Source organism: Limanda limanda, chromosome 7, assembly GCF_963576545.1.
Source record: "Limanda limanda chromosome 7, fLimLim1.1, whole genome shotgun sequence".
Lineage (NCBI taxonomy): Eukaryota > Metazoa > Chordata > Actinopteri > Pleuronectiformes > Pleuronectidae > Limanda > Limanda limanda.
Genome location: NC_083642.1, coordinates 10,452,057 through 10,476,708, shown reverse-complemented (window position 1 = coordinate 10,476,708; position 24,652 = coordinate 10,452,057). Strand labels below are relative to the sequence as shown.

General features: G+C 44.1%; 1 protein-coding gene across 1 annotated transcript in view; it reads left to right on the top strand.

The window, feature by feature from the left end:
* The first annotated feature begins 1,518 nt into the window (after positions 1-1,518).
* LOC133005725 (metabotropic glutamate receptor 7-like) overlaps positions 1,519-24,652 on the top strand; it is a 61,786-nt gene continuing 38,652 nt past the window's right edge. Inside the window, exon 1 of the mRNA XM_061075499.1 lies at positions 1,519-2,716. Coding sequence (XP_060931482.1) covers positions 2,213-2,716 — 504 coding nt within the window. The 5' untranslated portion in view covers positions 1,519-2,212. The remainder of the gene's footprint in view (positions 2,717-24,652) is intronic.

The window sequence follows — 24,652 nt, the reverse complement described above, 5'->3', positions numbered from 1 at the left end:
AGATAAACACGCTACATGGCAGGATTAGGCTTGAAGTAATTTCTATTCAACTTAATTAGAAATTTGTCCATCCAAGTTCGTAATGTCAATAGGACACAATTCAATAAGAGGCACATTGCCTTTTCTAATCTTTTAATTGACTAGAAATGAATGAAACGGGCATGTTCGTAAAATTGAATTCTGTTCTTCATAATAATTTTCCCGATAAAGGAACTCTCTGATTGAGCGACTTCACTGATTTATCCTATATCGTCCCTTGGCTGTTTCCTGTTACACCATTTCCCATAGTGCCGCTGTAATTTTTCAACTCTGGCAGCCCTGCAGAGACTATTGTTATGGTGGCTGGTCCAGTCAGTTCTTTAGGTTGCTTGAACATGAAGGCGAAATGAATAATGTATCTACAGAGTGCTCAGCGGGCACCTTCTCTCACACTGTCAGCCTCCAAATGAACACAGCAGTCACTCATTTAGAGCCTGACCATCATTTCATTCTTAAAAATGACATTTGCTTTAAATCATCTCCCTTTTCCCAAAATTATATAAAATGATTGCCACAAATTGGCAAGTGAGTCCCTGGCTGGTGCGTGCTATGAAAACGAATTATCATAATCTGCTTGTTTGTAAACGCACCATCTGTGCAGTCAGATAGTTTGGTGATGATAGTGTTATGTTAAGAAGATGTGAGGGCTCCTTGCTGCTAAAGATGTGGTTAATTATCACCAGTTCGTGTGCCAGTATGTTGCCTGCATAGTGTGTGTGTGTGTGTGTGTGTGTGTGTGTGTGTGTGTGTGTGTGTGTGTGTGTGTGTGTGTGTGTGTGTGTGTGTTTGTGTGCGTGCGTGCACAGGATGAATCAGGAGTGTCTTCTGAAGAAGGGTTGCCTGGGAGACCAGCCTGGACCCCTACAAACGTGTCTGTGCTGCTCTCCTCCCCCTCTCCTCCCCTCTCTTCCGTTTTTTTTTAAAGGTGCATCAGTGATGGATCCAAAACAATTTAAGGAAAAAGGCACTTTTTAGTCGGCGGGTGCAGACGCTTAATATACCTCCAGCCACTGATCTCCGTTTCACGCCTTCCACCGTCAGCATTAGAAGAAGGAAAAAAAACGCTCTTAGACTTTGTGAGTGCGTTTGCGCGTGTGTGTGCGCGTGTGTGTGCGTTTGATGGGGGAATAAAGGAGGGGATGGGAAACAGAGAGAGAGAGAGAGGGAGAGAGAGATTATATGGAGGCTGAGACGCAGCGCGCAGAGAAGAACAATTGTCTCATTCAAGTCAGTAAGTGCATGTGTTCGTCTTGTTTACCTCCTCGTTCGCACTGACGTGTGAAGACACCAAAGCTCCAACTTCCTGAAAATCCCGAAGTGATGCTACTTTTATTTTTTTTCATTTTTTTCTCCTTCCACCAAGCCCGCTGAGTGACGTCTCGCAAGGAAGAAGGGGGCTGAGAACTCGGCGCACGCAGTGAATCCCTCGCTGTGACTCATTCATTTTGTATAAACGCGACCGGTTGCGGGGACCGAGAAGAGCCCCGGCTTTAATGAGCTGGCTCTCCTCCTCCGTGCAGGCTGCTCAGTGAAGGCACGTTCCATTTTTCTTTCCCCCCTCTTCTCTCCTTCCATTTTTTCCCTGAGACCGTGGAGATGATACGCGCCCCTGGGAAGAGACGAACACCACAGCCGAGCGAGCCGTCCCTGCGCTCCCGTGGAGTTGGTCGGAGCGAGGAGAATGTCTCCCACTTCTGCCGGTTCTAACATCTAAGTGCTGGATTTGAGAGAGATCTGCTTTTTTGAAAACCACTACGTGTTATTCGTGAGGTTTCTGCCGCTCCAGGCTGTGAAGATATGCCAGATATCAGCGGAGGATTCGTTGTGTTTCAATAAGGCGCTTTGGTTTCGGCGTAAAAAGGACAAAATTAGGCCAGTTCATCCGCGGCGGCTGTTTGTGCTCCTTCACTGGTATTTTTGATTTCTCGTGGATTTGTCCTTTCTTATCGCGAAGGGACTGATTTCACGGTGTCTATTCAACAAGCTGCACTCGCTCCTGGCCGCAAAGCGATGGGCGCAGTGTGTCTGAGCCATCCACAGCGTCTTGGTTCCCCAGCCCCGCTTGTTGAATCTCCTCCCTGGTGACAGGAATGGCTTCGTATTAACAAAACTTAACGCTGGTTCTATATCATCGTCGGATTGCAGACCCCGTCCTTCCCTTAAAAAGTTCGCCATGGCTCGTCCCGGGGTGAAGCTGAGGCTGAGCACCGTGTGGAGAGCGCTTTGGCTCATGGGCACCGTGGTGGATTTCGCGCTGCCACAGGAGACTTACGCGCCACATTCCATCCGGACCGAGGGCCACCTGACCCTCGGAGGACTGTTCCCGGTGCACAGCCGCGGGGCCGACGGCACACCGTGCGGGGACCTCAAGAAGGAGAACGGCATCCAGCGGCTCGAGGCCATGATGTACGCTTTGGACCAAATCAACCAGGACGAGCAACTCCTGCCCAACATTACCTTAGGCGCCCGGGTGCTGGACACTTGTTCGAGGGATACCTACGCGCTGGAGCAGTCTTTAACTTTCGTCCAAGCCTTGATCACGAAGGACACCTCCGACGTGAGGTGCACCAACGGGGAGCCCCCGGTGTTCGTGAAGCCTGAAAAAGTGGTGGGAGTCATCGGCGCCTCGGCGAGTTCAGTATCGATTATGGTCGCCAACATCCTACGCCTCTTCCAGGTAAAGTCTTTGAGCGTGTGCAATACTTTTCGCGTGGACACTGAGGATAGTCTCATAGCTGAAAAAAAATGTTCGTGATCTATAATCAGCTTTTATGGGAAGAGAGGCACAGTGATTCGCCTCCTCACTGCCTCCAGTAACGGGAAGCAGATGGAAAGGGGATGCCAAGTGGTAAACAACCCAAATCCTTATCTTAAATGGGAAAAGATTGTTGCTACAATAAACACAAATCTGCTGTTCGAGGCGATAAAATGCATTTATTTGTACTTTTCTAAATGTTTAATTCATATTACGCAATGGCTAATTCTCGTAATGAATCCTCTCCATGTGAATAAATGGAAATAAGAGGACGGAGAGGGTATTTCTTTGTATGTCACCCTCTTGTAGTTTATGTGTCTGAGACGGCTGAGTGTGCTGCTGCTTGTTCCCGGTGGTGCTGAAAGAACAGCTCCCGTCTGTTCCAGCCTGACTCTGGGGTCTGGATGAGTGGGCACCGGCAGCCTGACACAATCACACCCAACTCAACAAACCCCTCCTGAGAATAACAGGCCTGCTCCGTGTGATTGCACATGATTATATGAGCCTCCTACATGAGAAGACTGCAGGCATTTTATGAATTGTTTTGAACCTGAAAGCCGTGATATATGGACAAGTTGGCTTGTTTTTTTATCTACGGGGGTTCCCATGGTGAAATGAGGTGGTTTCAAACTGTCTGCGCCCTAATTGAGCTCGATGACGGCAAAGTAAATGAAATGAATTTGCACCACTAATTTCAAAATGAGTTAGCTCGGGTTTATGGGAAAACACATCTCTATTCCTGTTGGCTGCGAGTCAATTAATGGAGTCGGCCCACTGCTGGTGCTGCAGTGGAATGGAAACGCAGCAGGGCACCAGTGCAACAGATTAATTATTTATCGTGCATCTCCATAGCAAAATATCTAATAACTTGAAAATGTGGACGCTTTTGCAAACATACGCACTCCCCTTCCGTTTGACTCGTGTGAAGAGAGTGGTGTTCATTCGAGGAGGATTACCTGAGCTTCAGTATTGATGCCAAAGCTTTGTGGTTGCGGATTGTAACTCACCGGCTTGTCGTTTTGTTTCAGTTCCATTAGACAAACCATGGGCCTTGCTCCAAGTAGCTGTTTAAATGCCACAGTAAAACCTCAAAAATATTAAACATGCTTTTAGGAACCATCCCCAATGACTCCATTGGCCCCATTGGCTCTACAGACTGAGGGCCTTGACTGCAACCCTCAGCCTGCCTGTGGTTCTTCTTCATTCTTTGAAGACTGAGTTTAAATATTTAATTTTTTATCATACTAAGTTAGTAAAAGCCTCCAGTCATGCTTTGAAGCATCCTCACCATACACTCTAAGTTTGTTTCAGAATGCGAGTGTTGTAATTTTTCCTTTTTCCAGGCAAGCGTGTGAAATTGAGAGGATTTTAAATAGGAGAAAAAAAACATCTTGTAATTCTCTTGCCTCCTCACAACAGGTGTACCAGGATTTCTGTGAGTGTCAGGCTGTGGGAGTGTAGGTGAAGTCAATGTGTGATGTTGCACTGCAGCATCAGACTTTTTTAATCAATAGTGAGGAGTGTGTGGATTGACAGCGGTTGTCATGCGGCTCTGTCCATCACTCTGTGTTTCTCCCCGTTTCTTCTGATGCCAGAAAAGTGGATTAATCACCACAGCCAAATTCTGCACACTCCAGGAAAGAAAAATTCGGTCTACCTCTGAATCTGTTTGCCCTTCAGCACACTCATTTCTTTCCCTCCTCTGGTCTCAGTTGTGATGATAGGACGGATAATAACGATGATCAATTAAACATGAAGCAGCGTGATACTGTATAATCAATACTTACCAGGAGTGAAAGCTCCCTGCCCATTTACTCTCATTAGTCTTACAGCATTTGATTAGTGTGTGGTCGCAATTACAAGTTTCTGAGATTGCTTTGAACTGCAATCCATCAAGTATCAAATGATTCCAGTCAAAAGTGTCAAAAGCTTGAGAGAACACCTGTTCAGAGATAATCAAAGAACCAAAGCTGATTTTTTTTCTCCAATCAAAGTGAAAGAAACATCAAATGGGCTCAGTGCAGTGTTCAGTTTCATGTCTTAGCTGATTCAAATTAGGATTGATTATTGGACACGCTGCATAACTAAGCAGTCTAATGAACTTTGCATTCAATTTTGTCCACTTGAAGCCTGCGGACAGTGACCTCTCCCTGAGCTCTCCTCCCACCTACTTGTCGCTTTGTTCTCCGTGAAGCTCATCAGGTCATTTTCTGTTCAACCCCTGTGATAAATGAATCATCTGGGAGGCTAAATAGTGATTGTAGATTTTATTGCCAGACGCTAAATATCATGGCTGTCTATTCAGGACATGAGTAGCTGCTCAACTGTTAATGCTGGGAAATTGACATGAGGGATAGATTTTTCCGAGGACCCGGGAGGGTTGATCAATACAGTTGCCATGGTGAGGCCGATTTGCTGCTAAGATGTTTTTATTTCACTGCCTTTCATGCTGTGTTGGAAATGAGAGGCAACGATGCCACAGGAGGAAAAAAAAAATCAATCAGCCAAACTTTTGGATTGTTACCAGGAGCTATGATGTTGTGCGACTTTTGAAAAATCGTCCGATCCTTTACCCTTTGCACCCAGTCATACTCGGGGGGGACAACGCTGCACCAGAACAGACAGGGCAACTTTATCCATTTGTAAGTCCTGGCCTCTTGAATGAATCATGAAATTGATTTTTATCCAGATGACATTTACATCAGGGAATGCAGCTTGCTATCCTCTGTCACATCTCTTCTACAAAGACCAAGACAAAACTTTGTTTTGAATGCAGGTGAGCTCCGTCTTGCCCCCCCTGTCTGGTGCCGCAGCCCCTTCAGATGAGCTGTCTAAGTGAGGCATTGACGTTGTCGGCCCTCATAACCCTGACAGGCTCCGGCCGGCTTTTTATCTCCTTTTCTTTCACAGAATCATATCTGTGATTGATTTGAAGGAGATTGAAGCCTTGCAGTGCAATCTGCGCAGCTGACACTGGTAAAGAGAAACACCAGAGGACTGTGTGTGTGTGTCTTACATAACAAGCTCTGAAAGTGACACCAAATGTCAGAGGTTAAATATGCTTTTTTTCTTCATACACGGTTGTCATTTGTACACAGATGCAGGAAGCAGCACAGCTCAATTAGTCACATCTCTGGTACTGTATTTAACCCAATCGCAAGAGATATCCCAGCTGTCAAGAACGCAGCATATGAGGAACTACACACACACACATGCTCTCCACATACAAAGAGCTCCATTACCACTGCTGAAGGAAACTGTCTCATGGATATTTCATGATCCACATCAGTGATGTTGGTTGTTGCATTTTCGCTCTGACTTTTATTCAGAGTGCGTCACACACTGTACATTATAACTTCATGAAAGAAAGTTATTCCAGTTACTAAACCAACTAACTAATAATGTTCACTCTCTTCCTTAAAATGTTAAAAAGCTTAAGCCAAACATTTAATGTTTTTTATCTTTTGTCTTTTTTTTAAAAACATGTTCTTATAACACAACAATCTGCACACAAAAAAAGACAAAAAAAATGCCCACACCAACACTTTGTTGAGATAATTATAGATTATTATAACTATTATCTACTATGGCAGTAGATATTAGTTAATAGTCCAAAGTTATTTTATTCCTAAAGAACATGGGAGCATTTGACCATAACTGGTCTGGGGGTGTGGGTGTGTGAGCTGATGTGTATTAATAGATTAGCTGTGATGGCATGTCATGCATCATCTGTGAATGTGGTCATTCATAATAACACTATACATGTAAGGACAATGCTGCATATTATTGAAATACAGGGAACGATCTCTTAATACCACATCAATCATATGAACGTTACTGTACAGAGGTCGACTCTCCGAATAGCTAACATATGTAGGTGCTTTCTGTATATGTATTTTCTTTCTGTCGTTAATAATTCCCTTTTCGCACACAACAAAATGGCTGACCGTCTTTAAAGCGTTATTGAGTCATCAGTTACACTCACACATTCATGCAGATTGTATAGAAAAGCTACTGATCATCATTCTCAGACCTTGGGAATGAGAGCCTGCTGGTTTTCATTCCAGACATTTAATCAGACGTTGACTTATGGCCCCGTCAGCCCAGAATTGGCAAGGTGACATTTACACTGTTTCAAGGAACAGGTGGGACAGGATATATTGTGAGCAGAGTTACAAGCACAACCAGCAGGTGTTAGCATGGATAAGACGCTAACAATAGCATTCCACAAGTTGATCAATTTCCACCGATTTATCAATTACATTATACTCTACTCTGTCTTTCTTCATCAGGGTCCCTGTCCTTTCCAGCCACACAGCATGAACCCTCTCCTGCTGCTTGGGTTCTGTGAGCATGCAGTTATACAAACAAGGATACAAACAATCAATAGGTACTTAAGGGGAGGTCAATCCCCCCCCTGCTCTATCCAATTGGCTGGATATCGTTGAATCACGGTCATTTCGCAGGTCACAGTTGAATCTGATTAAGCTGTGCGAGAAGCCGACAAGGTGAGACTTCGAAATGATCAGGAGCTAATTTATGACGTTGGATCTGGGATGAAGGGGGATGTATTTACCTGAAATTATCAGGCTGGACAGAATGGTAGCAGGGCTGAGTTTAAAGAACAAACAGCTTCTGATCTAGCGAAGCGAGGAAATGCATAGTTTTGACGACAGAATCGTATGGAGACAAATCTAAATAAAATAAGCATAGACTGACAGGGCGGCGTAGTGCAGTGATTACCACGTTCACAGCAAGAAGGTTCTGCGTTCAAATCCCGGCTTGGGGCCTCTCTGCCTGGAGTTGCCTGTTCTCATCGTGTCTGTGTGGGCTTGTTCCAAATACTCCAGCTTCCTCCAGTACTTCAAAGACATGTGGAATTGGGCTATGTTAATTCTAATTTGTCTGTAGGTGTAAATGTTAGGGGTAATTTGTCTCGATATGTTGATCCTGTGACCTGTTGAGGGTGTACTCCACCTCCGTCCCAATGTTATCTCTGATCGGCTCCAGCTCCCCCATGACCCTCAAACGTAAGCAGTGCAGATAATGAATGGAAAGCTAGAATGGCAGTAGATAGAGCTTATACCACTGCCAAGGCCACCAGTCCCTTTAAATTCAATCAAGCAGCAGCAAATGGCACACACTCTGAGACATCAGTCTTCAAGATATGACAGATCCTCTTCCCATCAAGATCCATTCATTATTTCCCAGGAAATCGGGGAAATTGTCAAATAAAACACAAAGCTCCTGGAGCTGCCTCAACATTTAATTGGTTCTTCTTGGCCCGTGTACCGACCTTCAAGCAAGTTTCGTGGAAATCCGTTCGGTAGTATTTGTGTAATCCTGCAGATACGCGAACAGACAAACAGACAGGAGTGAAAACATAACCTCCTTGGCAGAGGTAACGGCAGAAAACCGGAGCAGGAACTGTGCTCCAGTAATTAATCTGATAACCACACAAAGAAATGTTTGCTTCACTCTGATTCTCCAAATGTCCCTTCATTTAGCCTTTTTAGGTAGAAACAGTGTTGTGAAGGAGCGCTGTTGCCCTCAGCATTCAGGGGAGTAGGTACAGTCTATATCCACACACGCAAACACAATGCAGTGTGAGCCGCTGATGCAATATTAATAAAATGAATAAAATATCCCTGTGTCAGACAAGTTGTCATTGGTGCTGACATGGGGGTCATTAGGTCAGAAGCATGCCACGGGAGAATATGAGAAACCATGCACACCTGATATTAAGGTCCTGGCTATTCCCATAGGCCTTAGAGGGGGATGGTGCACTTGATTATTCAGCTACATTATAGCATGCTATATGAATAAATGTTTCTCAATGGAAAGAGGGGTGGTAAACTCTCATTTGTGTTCCGACATATTCGCGTTTGTAGCCTTGTAATGATTCTATCATACCTAGTAAATATTGATTCAGCTGGTGTAATGCAAGGCCATCCCTCATTAATGCTAGGGGTGTGGGGTCTTAGCTTGACGATTGTGGCAGTTTGACTCTCCCACTCGGGTTATTACACACATTTTCTCCTTTTGCATCAGAGGGGGAGGAGGGCACCTGCTTAACAGCTTAGCTCCGCTCCCAGTGAGGTCACACCGGCATTCCTTCAAAGTGTATTGTCAGTGTGGCTGTAAAATGTGACCAGAATAGCGCTCTTAGACTTTGCTGTAAGTTTTCTGGGGTTTATCTGGCGAGCAGAGTGAGCAGGAGAAGTAGAAACCCCATTACATCCGATCCTCTTACAGAGATGAGTGGAGAATCATGAGCAGGTCTCTGCTGGCTGCAGGTCTTAACTCTTTCATCGTACAATCCTCACAGCCAATTTTAAAAGGGGTCAGTGTTGTGATGTGTGATCCATGCAACATTATGGACAGAGCCTGGATTCCGAAGCTACTCAACCATAGTGGACTTCATCGCCGTCGAACTAAATAACATTCAAGTCCCTCTTTCACAGCAGAAGATCTCATAAGGGCTCAAAATGTTTTCATAGATCGATGAGAAATTTGCCTTTTAAATTTGATCTGTTTTGTAGCATTGGCAAACACAGTTTCTCCTTTCCGGGTAAATGAGTCAAGTGAATTTGTTAGAAGGCTGCTTTTAGAGCTGCCTGTGAGAGTGTCTGCTGCTTCAAAAGGAGGAGGATGCCGCATGGTTCCTCTTAGACCTGGGCTCTGTGCTTTGTTCTCGGTTTGATTGCTTTCTTGCCATTTTCCACATCCAGCTTGGGAATCACAAGGCACCTCAGAAATTACACTGCACTTCACACTAATCCTGTGGATCTTCTTCTCACGGTGAATACCCTCTCAACACATAAAATAAAGTGTTGCCCTTGTTTTCTTCTGCCTGCTTCCCTTTAACTTGAAGTCCATCATATTTGAAGTCCCCCTATTCAACATTTACAGGCAGTATGAAACACACGTTTGGTACCTACTAAAATGTATTTCCTCAGTTGTTAATAATTTAACAATAAAACAACTACTTAGATGTGGGTGTAGTAACATATATTTTAGGAAGGAGTAGTAAAATACAATTAGCTTAATTATCTAAAATATATATCCATAGATATGACCAACTGCTATATACTATTAATTAATAAACCTCACACCTAAAACCACATATGTAAATCTCGAATGACAGGGACCAAAATCATTAGGATTCATCCTCTGGAGATCTTGATCATCTAAACTATCTCTAGTTTCATGGCAATACATCCAGTTGTGGTTAAAAGGTCCGGACCAAAGATATTCTGGACCAAAGCGGTGGATCGACAAACTAACCATGTTGAAGTTCAGCACATTTTCTGTGTCTAAATCCCAGTCACGCAACAGCAAACAGACACATATGTCTAAACGGGGCCAAGGCATGACACATAAGCCAACATCCTCAGTCTGTGGCAACCGGTAGATTCCTCATGGAACACGACCTTGGCACGTCTCTCTCTCTAATGATCTGTGGATGCACTTTTAGATCAAGTACCCTCGAGCTGTAGAAATGCTCTTATCCTGTTTCCATCTTACCAAGGCTAAACTGGCCGAGGATTTTCCCCAGCATCAACCTGACTTGGAGTAAACATGAGCCAGCTGCCTAATACATAATTTTTAACATGCTTCGCTTCATGCACTCTTGGTTTGCAATAATAAACACCCAGAGTGACGCATTCAATATTGACCCGATCCTGTAACTGCTATATTCAGCACATGTCTTGAAGATTTATTGTCCCTCAAACATATGTAATGTGTTCGCCTTCGCTAAGTCATTGGCCCGACGTCTAATATTTTACGCCAGAGGAGTTCAAAAAACCTCCGTCTCATGACAGATGGATCAGCTGGAGAAGATAAAATTCACCTTGAGCAGTGACAAGGATTAGTCTCTGAAAGTCGAGATGCCTTTTTCTGATTTACTTTGATGATCTAACCAAAGTCAAGAGATACCACTCGACTTAAGTCTCAACGGCACAACTTGTATTAAATGTTGGATGTTAGTACTTCTATATTGATATTGAATTTGTGTTTGTTTGTTTTTTGCTTATTGTCTTCATGTTTGTCTCCTGCTTCTCATTTTCTAAATTAGATTTCAGAGAGAGGAGTTTGGGGTAAGGAGGGAGGTGGTGGGATTTGCTATCTGAAAGCACTTCATGTGTGGTTTGCACACCACATCCTGAACATGACGCAACAATCCCAAACTTTGTGCAGTTTTCTGTCCACTTTCATAGGGACAGGAGGTGCTTTTGTCACATGGCAGTCTTGCTGTCCCTGGAGTCTGGTGACACGAGGCTGTGTTTCGACTGCATGCCCATGTGAGGGCCCTAATGTAGATAGGGCATGCCACTGAAGAGCAGCAAGAAATAGACACAGTCACTGCATGCAAGCTTGAGCTGCAAGAGACGGAAGAGAAAACACAACAGTCCTTCTGCTCCAGTGTCAGTTACGTCGAGTGGTTTTCGAGCCATGCAGATACAGTCGTGTTTCGTTTTAGGTGTCCTGCTTTTGCCGTTATTTCTGAAAACAAATTTGCACTTGATTCGGTTGAAAGTAGGTTTTTTCTTCCTTTCACCTTCATTGCATTGGAGTTGTGGCAGAAATCTTAGTGGCGCTTAGTGCCGCAAGTAGCAATAAAATGACCCAAAAATAAAGTTAAATTGCACTCAGAGGGCGTACCCCCAAGGCCCAACAGTCCCCTTAAGAAACCACATTTATATTCATTTGATCTGGATTTTTATTTGGATCTGCACCAAATTACACACGCATTTATATATCAGTCCCTTAAATATCCCTGATATGCAGCACTAGTGTCCACTAAACCACAGTCCAGTGAAGTATGACCTGTTTTTTACAGTTACAGTCCTCATAAGGCAGAAGATCTGGTCTTGTGAAGGTTATAATATCTGTAATATGATGTAGATATTATTTATGCTATGCTAATGTGGAATTAATCATAGTATTTGACTATTTACTTGTAGCGAGCTGGAGCAAGTTTTGATGAACATATATTTTGATGAGTTATTTAATCAACAACATGTATCATAATATTTTATCAGCGTAAATGTTGTGTTTGTAAAATACATGTAGTGCAGTAAAAATATGTTGTTATCCTTTAATGTTAAGCTATTACATAGGATATCATGTAAAAGTAGCTCAGAATTATTGTACACTTAATGCAATCCTAGTAATCGAACATACAGATTTGTGTGGTGTGTGTGTGTGTGTGTGTGTGTGTGTGTGTGTGTGTGTGTGTGTGTGTGTGTGTGTGTGTGTGTGTGTGTGTGTGTGTGTGTGTGTGTGTGTGTGTGTGTGTGTGTGTGTGTGTGTGTGTGTGTGTGTGTGTGTGTGTGTGTGTGCAATGCATTTCTACATATCTCAGTGATGTCCGGGCCCAGTGTTCACTCTCATAGCCTTTATATAATAAACTGTCATCAGGATTCCCTCCCTGTCCTTCAGTCGTGTTATTGCGGCAGGGCCTGGGGCTGAATCAGACCGGTTGCTAACAAAAAATATTAATATATTACCATTATATCTGCCTGAGCAATCTGGACACACAATTATTAGAGTGCCACACAGGCTTTGGGTTGTTACGCTCAAATACCTGTTGATTTTACATGACACGTTGTGGAACTTGGGATTTCATTAGATCCATTTTGTCATATTTTTGGTGAGTGAGTTTTTCCTCCTCGTCTGGCTGGATGCGCACTGGTCTGTGTGTGTGTGTGTGTGTGTCTGTGTGTTCCGTTGAGCTTGAAAAGTATTCTGTGCAGCGGGAGCCCGAGCGTCCATAAAAAAATCTGTTGAAAGGATTACTGTTTTCAGATGCAAATCCCGTAGGATTTCAAGTGCTCTCCGAAACGCCTCCAAGTGACAGTTGCATTGATTTGGGGGAAGACCTCAATCACCGCTGACATTTTACAAATTAGGGAAGCTCTCCCCTTTCAAACAAGGTTGCTTAAACGATAATTGACTACTGGGCAAGAGCTATTGATGACAGAATATAGTGTTTTTTAACTGCCTCATCAGAGCTGAAGCGTACACACGTTGCCCAGAGAAAGGCTACACAGATCGATAGCATGTCATTTGTCAATAGATGATGCATGGAGGTGTAATGCGCTCGCTACGAGGAGGTCGAAGGCCAATCGGATGTGATATTTGCAAGTAGATTTACTTGGGCTTCTGGAAATAAAATCCATCCATTTGCTGCAGCTGCCAGTCAAACCCTTATCTCCCCGCACTGCTGCGAGTAGAGAAAATAAATTACATTACTTTTGTACAATCTTGATCAAAAACCTCCATCAGTTTTGTTCACTTTTCATACTGCGGCTGATGGTTTTCTTGTCAGAAACCTGCATATGTCCTGATCACATTGTCGGGACAGAAATAGGTTTGAATGATCACATGATGGGAATTCACTGGAGGTTTACCAGCACATTTCAGGTGAACGCTAGGCAGGAAGTGGTGAAGGCTAGGCTAGCTCGAGACTGTCCTCCCAAGAAAAAGGAAAGCATTGTTAATTCCAGCAAATGCCCCAGAACAACAACTGTTTGCAGTTAAGCAGTAAACCTCTGTAGCAGCTGCCGTAATTATCGCACTTGTCCTTGGGGACGAAATGAAGAAGTAGCGCGGTGTTGTTATAGAGCAACAAGGAGCACAGAGAAGGGAGGTCGATGTGGTTGAGTGAAAACACACTGATGTTGTCCTGTCAACTGTGGCATCGGAACACAAAACACTCGCACTGTATGTGTTGTTCCGAGGGGCAGTTACAAAACGACATATGCTGCAGATTAATTTAGAGGTCTTGTTGGCTGAGGCCGCAGGTAATAAATGTTAGTCCACATTAGTGTTTGCATGTTCCCTTTATTGCATTAATCATTTACCCTTCCTCTGGGGACAGATGAGCTGGTCCCCACAAGGTAGTTTCTTTTGTTGGTTTCCTTTAAGGATGGGAAAGCGTTGAGGTCAGCGTTGTGGTTGTGGCTGTGGTTATTCTAACATTTGTGTGTCTGTCTACACAGTCACTTAATGGGGACTTCATTATGGGGCCAAAAAGTCTCCATAACGTAAAGTGTTAGAGAAGCATTCATTGTTAAGGTTAGAGAAATGCTGGTGTCAAAGTAGACGAGATATTTGTGTCTGTTAACATGACCCCTGTGTCAAGGGAGGAGATTATTGAGTCATAAATTCTTGCCAAGTCTTGGCGAGCGATGTGACAGATTACACGTTGCTTCTTGAACAATCAGTGTTTGTCGTGTTTTACGACGTGCTTGTCATCACTGGAAAGGGAGTGCACGTGCGACTGACTTCGAGGGCCTCCTGGTTTCCCTTTGTAATCCTTTGAGGAAACATTAAAAGGCGGGAGGAGCCAGAGCTTAATGAACCTTTCCTCTGTTTCACAGTTCCAACATGCGACACCAAGAACATCCTTCCTCTTTTGTTTCTCCATGTTAACATTGGCAGAGCACTGTCAGCTGAGCTCAATGTCACAGAGATGAAGAAAGATCAGACGTGCTCGTCTCCCTGTTAGGATGTTATGAGGCGTTCCCAGATGTGGTGTAGGTTCTCCTCCACCATGACACTCCACATGAGATTAGGCTGATATTGTGTAGTCTGACCCCGACAGAGTCTACAGGAAATGAATGTGTTTTCAACGTAATGTCCTCTGAAGTCATGGAAGCGTGTTTGTGTGAAACCCTCAGGGTGGCGATAATCCTCCCCTCTCAGTGCTCAAGCAATTTTCCAGTTACTGTGCACATTTGGAAACACGCTTTCGTATTTAGAGAAACCCTCCACAGAGAACCGTCCATGACACAGACGCGGTTTTGAACAAACAACAAATGAACTTGAAGTCAAGAACTAAATGAGCACTCACTCTATGGGTCATACTGCCATTGGCTTGGAACAGCCTGTTTACCAAGAGACTTTGATGTGTTTATATAAAGTGAGTCACCTGACCTGTGATTATGTGTTTTTACGTCCCGGACATATGCAGCTCACATAATACTATCTTGCTTCAATAGTGTTTTCACGGGTTTAGCTTCAGTAATACTGCTACAGGGGAATTTTCCTTCTCTGAACCATGTCATCATATCTTTTATGTTTTATGTATTTGGATTACTGTCTGGTATACTTCTGATGTTGAGAGCTATGGGATCTTGAAAACGATCTGTGGATTTGAAATCTCCTTTAAATTCAGAAGTAGTTCATCACGTTTCATTAATGTTTTTTTTCTCGTGGATGATCAATGAACCGATACGTATAAAGCCCTTGTTTTCTGATCTTTTAGATATATATATATATTTAGGATGTTGTTGTGTTTGTGTTTACTTCAGCTCTTCTGACATATCCTGTTATTAGCAGAGTTGAGATGCAGGAGCTGTGTTGAGAAAGATGCATCTTAGTGCTCCTGTTGAAAATAAAGATAACCCTTCAGTAGTCGTGTGTGACAGTTCCATTGTATTTGAGTATGGCCCATTCCTGTTACAGCTGGTTAACTTGTCTGAGGGTAATTGTCTGATCTGGTGTCTGTTGCGCATCTCTGATTCTGCCTCTGAAAAACATGTCAATGCGCTGCCTTCTGACACTTTGTCTCACTGGGAGTGGAAGTTATGTGAAATGTGCGTGTCACAAAAACACATTCCCCATAAATCTTCTCGGTCCATTAGTCGAGACACTTCCTTTGATGAATCATAATCTCAGTGAGAATGAGAGTCTGTTTACACAGAATAGCTCCGTCCAAGAGACTGTGGCCAGTTTCTTCAGAGTTGGCAGGTTATTCAGTGCGGCACTGGAAAAAGCTTCTTGTGCTCGATAAGTGGACAATTGCCCATTGTTCTGGCTGTGCAGTGGAGCCAGTGTGTTGCTGAGAGGACTACCAGATCAGAGGCCAAGTGATGCACCACACCAGCAGCACAGAGCAGAACAGAGAGCCCATGGCAGGCCAGGTCACGATAGGACAAAGGATCTTTCTCATCAGAAAGAGCCGCAGGGTGGATGGCAGACGAACGGAGACTTTAATAAGCCTCCAAAATTCTGCAACAGTCGACCCACTATGTAGCAGCAAAAAGAATTGCCTCTGTCTATGTCCGTGCCAAATTTCATGGCGATCCATCAAATGGTTGTCGACATATTTTGGTCGTGACCAAAGAAATGACAGACGGACATTTCCATCCACAGATCAACGCCAGCATTCACGACTGAATAGCAGATTTGAAAAACAACCATTTTTTAAGAAACTAATAGAATCAGGAAAGCTTTTGCTGTCACATTTAGAGAATTTTTCCACTTTCTATTCTGTTGCCCCGAGCAGCCAAGTAATTATAAATGCAGCAGTCAGAATTTTAACCAGGAAGGGACCATCCAGGCTTAATTTTGGCATCACATCTTGTGTTTACAAGATTTAAAGTTAAACCTCTGATCAGAACATTTATATCAACATGAATCACATTGAGATCCTCGGGCTGTTGCGCCTGTCCCCTGTCGTCTAGACAGAGGAGGTAAGGAGACTGTGCTTTAGCCATTAAAGGACCCAGAGGCTGCAGAGTAGAGGGGCTTTATTGCCCTGAAGTGAGCCTCCCGGCCAGTTGCTACATTTCCACTGAAAAACACTACCAATGAAATACATAGGGTTACAAAAAAGGAACCAATTAGAGTCCAAGATCTTTCTGTCAACTCACAGTTGTCTCTTTAAACAATTTTATAGCAATGTTTTCAATGTTTGATCCGTTTCTGCATTTCTTTATTAATTTTTTATTACGTTTGCTTTTCCAATTCAATTTAATTAGTTCTCTTGTGAATGTTTGTCTTGGTTTTTATGTTCCTTTTATAGATTTTAATGTTGTTGTTATCTCAGTTTTTCAAAGTGGCAGTCACCAAGTATGAATATTTTACTATGAATGTCAGTTTAAGGAGCTAATTCTGCTCATTTCCTGTAACAGATGACTTTTGCTGGAGCGTTTATTAATCTGCCCATTCTTGTTCGACTTCCCTGACACAGGTCCAGACCGGCTGAGGGTGGATTTTTGTGTTTAGTGAAAAGCAGGTGTGGCTGATGCAATACGATAACCTTAACACTGAGAGAGTTCCAAGGAAACATTGCAGGCGATACCGAATGAGAAAATGACATTCTGCTCTGTGCTAAACCAGTACGTACGGTTTATCCGGTACATATATCTCCAGTCGGTGAGGCTCAGTCCCAGTAACAGAAGGAATAGGATATCTGTGATATTTTCCACCGCTGTGATGAGTGTGTAATTACATGGCCTTGCTAAAGAATTCTTTGTGAGGAGCAGACAGAGAGGAGAGATAAGATTGAAGAGCCTCACCCTCATTGTCTGCGCTATTAGGGGAGAAATGGGCCTGGAGATGATGCTCTGTTGAGTCAGAGGAGAGAGAGCTATGCAGGGAGAGATGGGGGGGGATAGTACAGAGGGAATCATTGGGATGCAGGTCAGAGTGTTGCAGGTGCACTACTGACAATGAATGTGTCAGGCCCTGCATGCTCCAGGTGTAAGTTGGAAAAAAACACGCACCTATGCTCGCTCGGTGGTGAATGATGTGTCGGGGCCATATTAGGGTTGGACGGTGTAATGAGGCAGAGCTTGTATAGAACAATACCTGCAGCTTAAACGAGAACATTTGTATTCCGATGGCTCTCATGAACGAGTGCTCTTGTTCTGGGCATAATGGCATGCAGATTTCAGTTTGGGTCGATTGATATTTCATATTTCTCAGAGAAAAAGTAAAGTTTCCATCCAGGCTGTAAAGAGTGCCGTTGAGATAACAAAGCTGTGTCCAGTGCACTTTGCAGTCAGGGAAAAATCAATACAGCCATCTGTAATGTGAAACCCTGTGGATACAAAGGCATATATTTGATAACACTTAGTCATAAACCCGCAGGCTGTGGTTTATTCTTACTGCGAGTTGAGCTTCTGTCGCACCTGGAGAGAGCACACAGCAGCGCCTCTGCGATAAGGGATGTTGGACTGAACTCCATTGTTCTCTGCTCTGTCTTGTGCGAAGCCTGAATCGGAGGTTATAGTGGAATGACTTTAAGTGTCGCTGCCTGTTGGCTCCATCTGCAACATGTAATCTACACCTTCACACCACTGCATAGGTGCAGAGTCTCCTATGAAGCTTTGAGACCTGTTGCGAAACGTTTATATCTTTGAAATGCCAATAGAATTGGAGTAGCAGTCTGTTTACCAGATGGAAAGATGGAGGTCGGTCGGGTTCCCTTTGTGAGCTATCCACACTTTCCTCCCACGCTTCGGCTCTACTCTACTGTGTGGCTCTCCTGGTCAAATATCTGATTTGTGAGTCATACCTAGCCTCTATACCCATGGAGAAACATGCTGGTTGTCTTAAAATACACTCTGGCAGTGCAGCCATGCAAGAGCTCAGGCCCAGCACAGAGGACTGGAGCTGCCCAGGGGACTGGCATGGAGCGAACAGGAGAGACGGAGGGTGAGGGAATCGACGAGGAAAAAAGAGGAGTGGGTGGAAAGAAGGAGACGGTGGAAGGTCATGTTAGATAAAGGATTATGAAAGCCTAACTTTCTGTCATGTAACAGCAAGGCTAGTTCAGCGGTGTGGGCAAGTCTAAAGGTTGGTGTTTGTGATTCCTGTAGCAAGAAAGCTGCAAAATACAGTGAGCATCCAGACAAGGTAAGTTTGTTTGAGAATAAGTGAGTAGAAAACTGTTGAGAGTTGTGGTAGGAGTGTGGTGGGAGGCCGGCTTTGGTAAGGTGGAGAGAGAGAAAGTACAGCAGGTGCTTGGTGGAAGGGGAATTAAACAAATATCTGATCTTTGTCAAATACCAGGTTGAGGAAAACAAATATCCGCTTGGGTTATATTTACCACCAATGCTTCTGGGCGCTACAAGGTTGCCGTTGAGGGTTGAGCTGAACAAAGCACAAGGTCTCTGACAGTGGAGACTGATCCTGTGTCTTATGTGATGGTATTTACAGCTCAAGCACTAAATTATGAAACACGTGTTTTGTCTCGTCTGATAATTCACGTCAGCTGTGAGTTTCTCATTATGTACGAGTGACCACGATGTTTAAGCTGCTCAAGCTGTTTAATCCATGACTATGTTGATTCTAGTGATGAGCAAACTGAATTATCACACAACTCTGCAGTTTCACTCTAATAGACAAAGTATTTCAGTGTCTTCTAGCAAACTTTATAATTTTTCATTAGCCAGTGGCAGATGAACATACTGGACCGTTTTAGCAGCTACAGCACCAGATGTTTTCTCAGGACTTGGTGGGAAACAGAGCTAACGGAGCACTCACACGCACACGTTGGAGACTTCCACAGAGCCGCGGCTCATTCACTTTAAATGGGGTGATGTTATGCATGGCCAAACTGCATTGTGGTTCCGTGGCTTAATTCTGCTTTTGCTGCGTAAGATAGAAGTTCCGAAAAAGCTCAACTTTTCAAGTGCATGAATCACCCAATCAAATGCGTAAGAGCAGGCCAAGCCAATCACGTCATGCGAATGGAAATACAGTTCCAGCCTGACATCAAACATCAAACTGAGGATGGGGAGAGGAGGCCGAGGCTGCTGCTTACTTCCCTATAGCTTTGCATGGACAGCTGGCATGGAAATGTTGGCAAGAAAGCCAGCTATGTGATTGGTTGTCTGTGTTAGTTACAGCAATGTGCACATGTGAGTATTAAAGGGAGTTTTGATGGGATGTATGTTGCAATATCAAGCTTTAATTGCTACAAGTGGATATCATAGAGAAATTCTTGGTTTGGAGATATGTTCATATGAATATTCCGGCATTGGCAATGAATGCTGGAGGCTCATTATTTATTAAAACACTGTCAATGTTGAGGAGTGAGTGTTGAAATGAAAAATAGGGACAAAATTGGGGGGGAAAGAGAAACACTGAGGACATGGAGGAGGGGAGTGTTGGCTGGCCTTCGCACAAACGACTGAGGGCAGATTGTCTCGACTTGGGGGAAATTGGCAGCCCGAGGACCTCTGTGAGCAGGAAGTGTCTGCTGATCATCTGTGTGGGCGTGTCTGCATGCAGATAGACGATGGCGAGGGAGGGATGGAGAGAGACACTCTGGAAGACGGGACTCACTTTTGTCTCTTGGACGGGCCCGGAGCACACAGAGGGGGGGGCGGGGAACAAGGGCGAGAGGCAGAGAGTCACAGGTTTGCGTGAGGCCACAATGATGAAACGCAGCCTTGACAAAAGGAGAGTTTGAGTGAGAGACACAGATGGGCAGGAAGAGAGGGGGGGAGAGAGTGACAGAGAGAGGGAGGGAAAGCTGTCGGTCTCCGCCGCCCTTCCCTCTCCGCCTCCTCCGCTGTGCTGTGCTCTGGTGAAGAGAGATTACCAAAGCCCAGCCCGAGGTAGCATGTATAGACACAGTCATTACCTCTGTCCCACTAACAAACGGCACGGCTGTGTGAATGCAAACCGATGACTGTGTGACCCCGGCACGTCCCTGATAGATCTGCAGCTCCTTGATTTAGCAGGAACGCTGTAAAACTTGATACCTGCTCAATATTTTTATAGCCCTGTTTATCATACTGATTTTTTTTTTGTTTGTGAGATATTGACCGCTGCTGTTTTACAACACCAGGCACTCGGGCTACAAATAAATCTTTTGACGGGGGACCCTTCCGTGAGAAAATATTTATTCCACTGTGGATATTTATTCCACTGGGGAGAGGCGGTGGACTAGTGGCAGAAACTTGGAATATGGGCAGAAAAAGGTCTCTGGTTCGACTCCACGGAGAAACAACAAAAAGACGAACCTGGATCTGTCCAAAAATCCTATAGGATTCTCCCTACCCTGTCTAGTGCCCATGAGCAAGGCACCTTACTCCCCCAACATCTGCTCCCCGGGTGCCGTACATGTAGGGTTGCAAAATTCCGGGAATATTCAAAGTTGGAAACTTTCCATGGGAATTAACGGGAATTAACGGGAATATACGGGAATTACTGGGAATATACGGGAATTAACGGGAATTAACAGGAATAAACTGGAAATGTTGTGGGTAATTTATACTAACTGTATTTACCTTGTCATATACAGACATAAATATAAACATTTTGTTTTGTCATAGGCTGATTTCAGCCCTGAGGAAACTTTGGGCACTTGACTATATTTCTGCATATTTGTGTCATTCTTAACATAGGTCTTTGCACAGTATTTGCAAATGTACACAGCCTTTCCTTCTACATTGGATGAGGTGAAATGTCTCCACACATGAGATAGTGCACGTGGCATTGTTCTGTAGAATAAGATGAGAAAAAAGTTTGTAAAAAAACGGTAATGCAATGCCAGAGATATAAATAGTTAGCCAAACTATTGGAATTGTCTGTAAACATATTTTACAATTGATGGATAAATGAATGGAAATAGGCTAAATGAACAGATGAACAATCCTCAATCAGCATGCTAATATGTTTTCCCCAGTAATATCATGGAAACTTACCTGACTAGTCCTGCACACTACAGCAGGCCTCAGTAGCCCTGCTGTAGAGTGAAGGATGCTGGGAGTTATCTGTGCATGTGATGGAAGAATGCACAGTGGAGGCTTGAAACTCAACTTGCAGCGTGTGCTGCATTCCATACATCTTTAAAATAGAGTTTTGAATGATGTTTTTATTGCTCAGCGTTTAATTTGCGTATTTATTTATTTTTTCAAAATTCCCCAAATTCCCGAGCTAAACTTCCCATGGAAAGTTTCCGGAAAGTTTCCGGAAATTTACCGGAAACTTTCCGCCCCTTTGCAACCCTACGTACATGGCTGCCCACTGCTCTGTGTGTCCTGCACTAGATGGGTTAAAAGCAGAGGTTAAATTTACCTCCTTGAGTGTGCTTGTGCATGTCTGTGCATGTGTTTGGGACAAAAAAATGTATCTTAAATGTATCTTAATCTTAATGGGGGTGTGTAGTGTTTTGAATGGCTTTCAAAATGGCTCCTCAGCCGGTACATAGAATCATATTTACAGTTTGTGTGTCTGTGTAGTTGTGCTGGTGTCACAAGGACAATCTGTGCATTGGCATCCGGCCACTGGTAGCGTGGGGTTTCGAGTCGGGTCTGTCAGAACCCGCTGTCATGTCCGCCGTCGCCGCGGAGATTCTTGCAAACAGCCTAGCCGAGCCTGACTGATGTCAAGATATACTTAGGAGCTAATCATGCAGCAAATAGAGGCACAGGGATTCCTGCAACAGGAACTGCCTGGCTGCCCTCGCTCCAGTTAAAGCCGCTCATGGGAAACTTTTGGGCTCTGCCACTCACAGCTACTTCTCAGCTGTGTTTTTGAGTGCTGTTCATTAATCGATACCAAAGCCAGTCTGGACAAGTCTCTGGATTTTCCATGCCTCATGTTTTGACACTAATGGCGTCTAGTCAGAGCTGCCTTTTGTAGATAAAAGATCTGTGTTTGAAAGATGGCTTTTGTGGTTTGTCATAGGTCTTTGTTCCGTGTAGACAGCCAGGCCTTTTTAATATCTGCAGACTACCTTCTTCTCCGATGGCAAGGATAGATGGTCGCCATTACCCCGACCCGAGAGTCGTGTGGCGCCATATGCTGCCTGCTTTTCCTCAAATAACTTTTCTTTCTGCATCAGCCGTGAGAGAGTAAGGACGGAGCCGGCGCGGCACAGCGAGCTGCATCTGCACGAACGGCTCTCGGCTCGTCAGAATCGTTTCCTTCACATCAGCAGAGCAGGACGGTTCAAGCACAAACATTTCACTCCCTCGCCTCTCTCTCCACACCTACCCCCGGAGCTGTATGTGAAAATGCGACGGAAAGGCCAACGCACTCTAATTAACTTCACCTGGCATTCCGTGTGTGAACGTGTCTAACCTTTGCACAACCTTGCTTAGTCACCTCTTCTTCTAAAACCCAGGTTGAAATTCTCATTTAATGTCAGTAAGCAGATTACCTCCCTACCCCCACACCCTTTCGTCATCTTCTTTTTTCTCTTCTTCTCAAAAGCCCCTTTAGACTTCACCAACAGATTTTTATTCAGGGCGGCCGCAGCACTTTGTGGTGGTAAATCAATAAAACAGTGTCCCCTATAACAGACCTCTGTGTTTTCCTCCTATCGATCCTGTCAGCTAAGATACATTCAAGAGCAAGCCAGTGCGATTACCCTCAGCAATCCGAACTTTGATCTATACTGCAGATGACAGGTGCCAGACATCAGCTTTGGGTAATTGTGATACTGAATGGGGGCATTGTTAACCACTCTTTCTTGGCCTGCGTTCAGTCGCTCGTGGTCGGTCTGCGGTTCTCGGAGTCGTCGTGAACGCCGGCCGCTCGCAGGCATCGCTGTCACACTTTCACCTCGCTAACGCCGGAGCATAATCATGTTGTTGTGCGTGATGCCATGGTTCACATGTAATGGCTTCAAATGAAATGATGTCGTGCAAACGGAGTCGGGTGTAACTGAGAGGAAGGAAAATTCCTCATACTTCAGGATTAAGAGAAAATAATCCCCTATTCATTCACATTCTAATCGAATTATTTGCAGAAAATAATTGAAAAATCTTGATCAGAACATCCTCACTGATTATCTCTGTTTTATCAGCTGCTGTGAATAAGTTAATATCTGCTGTGATTTGTAGCAACATGGGCTTAATCACTATTTTTATATGGGTGTCAATTATTAAACTGTGACCAAAGTGTAAAAGTTAAGCTTTGTTGCTTGAAATCTACTGCGGTATTATCACTTTCAGAAAGACTTAACTTCACTCATTTATTTCATAATGAAAGTTGAATTACAAAGTTGAATTCAACTTAATTTATCGTCCATTAGCTCTCAGGGAGGTGAAAAAACTCCACAAAGATGTTAGATTGTAATCAGTGTCAGTTAGTCTGCAGCTCCCTGTGTCGTGGTTCCAGCAGGTTTAATCCCCCCCCCCACACCTCTGCATTTTCTTAATCAAGGTTTCGATCAAGCCCCTGTGTTAGCTGGAGATCGAAGTGGTAATTAAAAAAGCAAAAAGCTGTAAATGTGGATGTTTGTTCGGCCAGCTGTGGATTCCTGGGGAATTGGGAGGATTGGAGAAATTATATCGGCAGGGTACCAGCCTGGGACACAGTGAAAAGAAATCGCCATCTTAAATGTGTCCCGAAGCAAAAAGCTCCAGTGAGACAAATGTTCAAGCAGCTTTCTGTCACAGCCGGGGCGAAGATGGGACGTGATCCAACAGACGTATATATCACTCTTTGACGCCACAGTATTACTGTAGCAGCTCTGTTCGCATAGATCCAGTATCAAACTCTCGGAATAGATACTTTACTTTTTGGAAGGAAGGCTCTTTTCAAATGTAAATCCCCGGAGCTGTTGCTTTTCCATTACTTTGCTCTGCTCCCTCTACGACCCGGTGGGCTCGGTCTAGACGGCGAGTGATTCACCTTCATGACATCGCCGTCGCGTTCCCACGTGTGGATTTGTCTAATTCCATCACTGATTTTGACCTCGCTGATTTTGCGTTTAGCTTTTTATTTTAATTCTTTGTTGAAGTGAAACATTTTGAGTCATCTTGAGTTCGACCGCCTGCTTTGCTCCTCAATTTGTCAGCTTTGTGCAGTTGACCCCCTTTGAGTTGTGGGTCAAAGCTATAACTCACCCTCTGTGAGTTGAAGCAATCCCATCAGCGTGCCGCGGTGTCCTCATTCCCGTGTTTCCCCAGCGTCCGCCTGCTTTTGATCACTCTAACAGAAATGGATGGCATTCATACAGTGCTTAGATTAGGCTGTTTGATGAGGTGCAGCGCTGGGTTCAACAGAACTAGATGCATGGCTCTGCATGTGCATCCACTGGTGTAACGGGAGGTGGACATTTTGATCCGAGACAAACCACCGTGTGTGATTGCT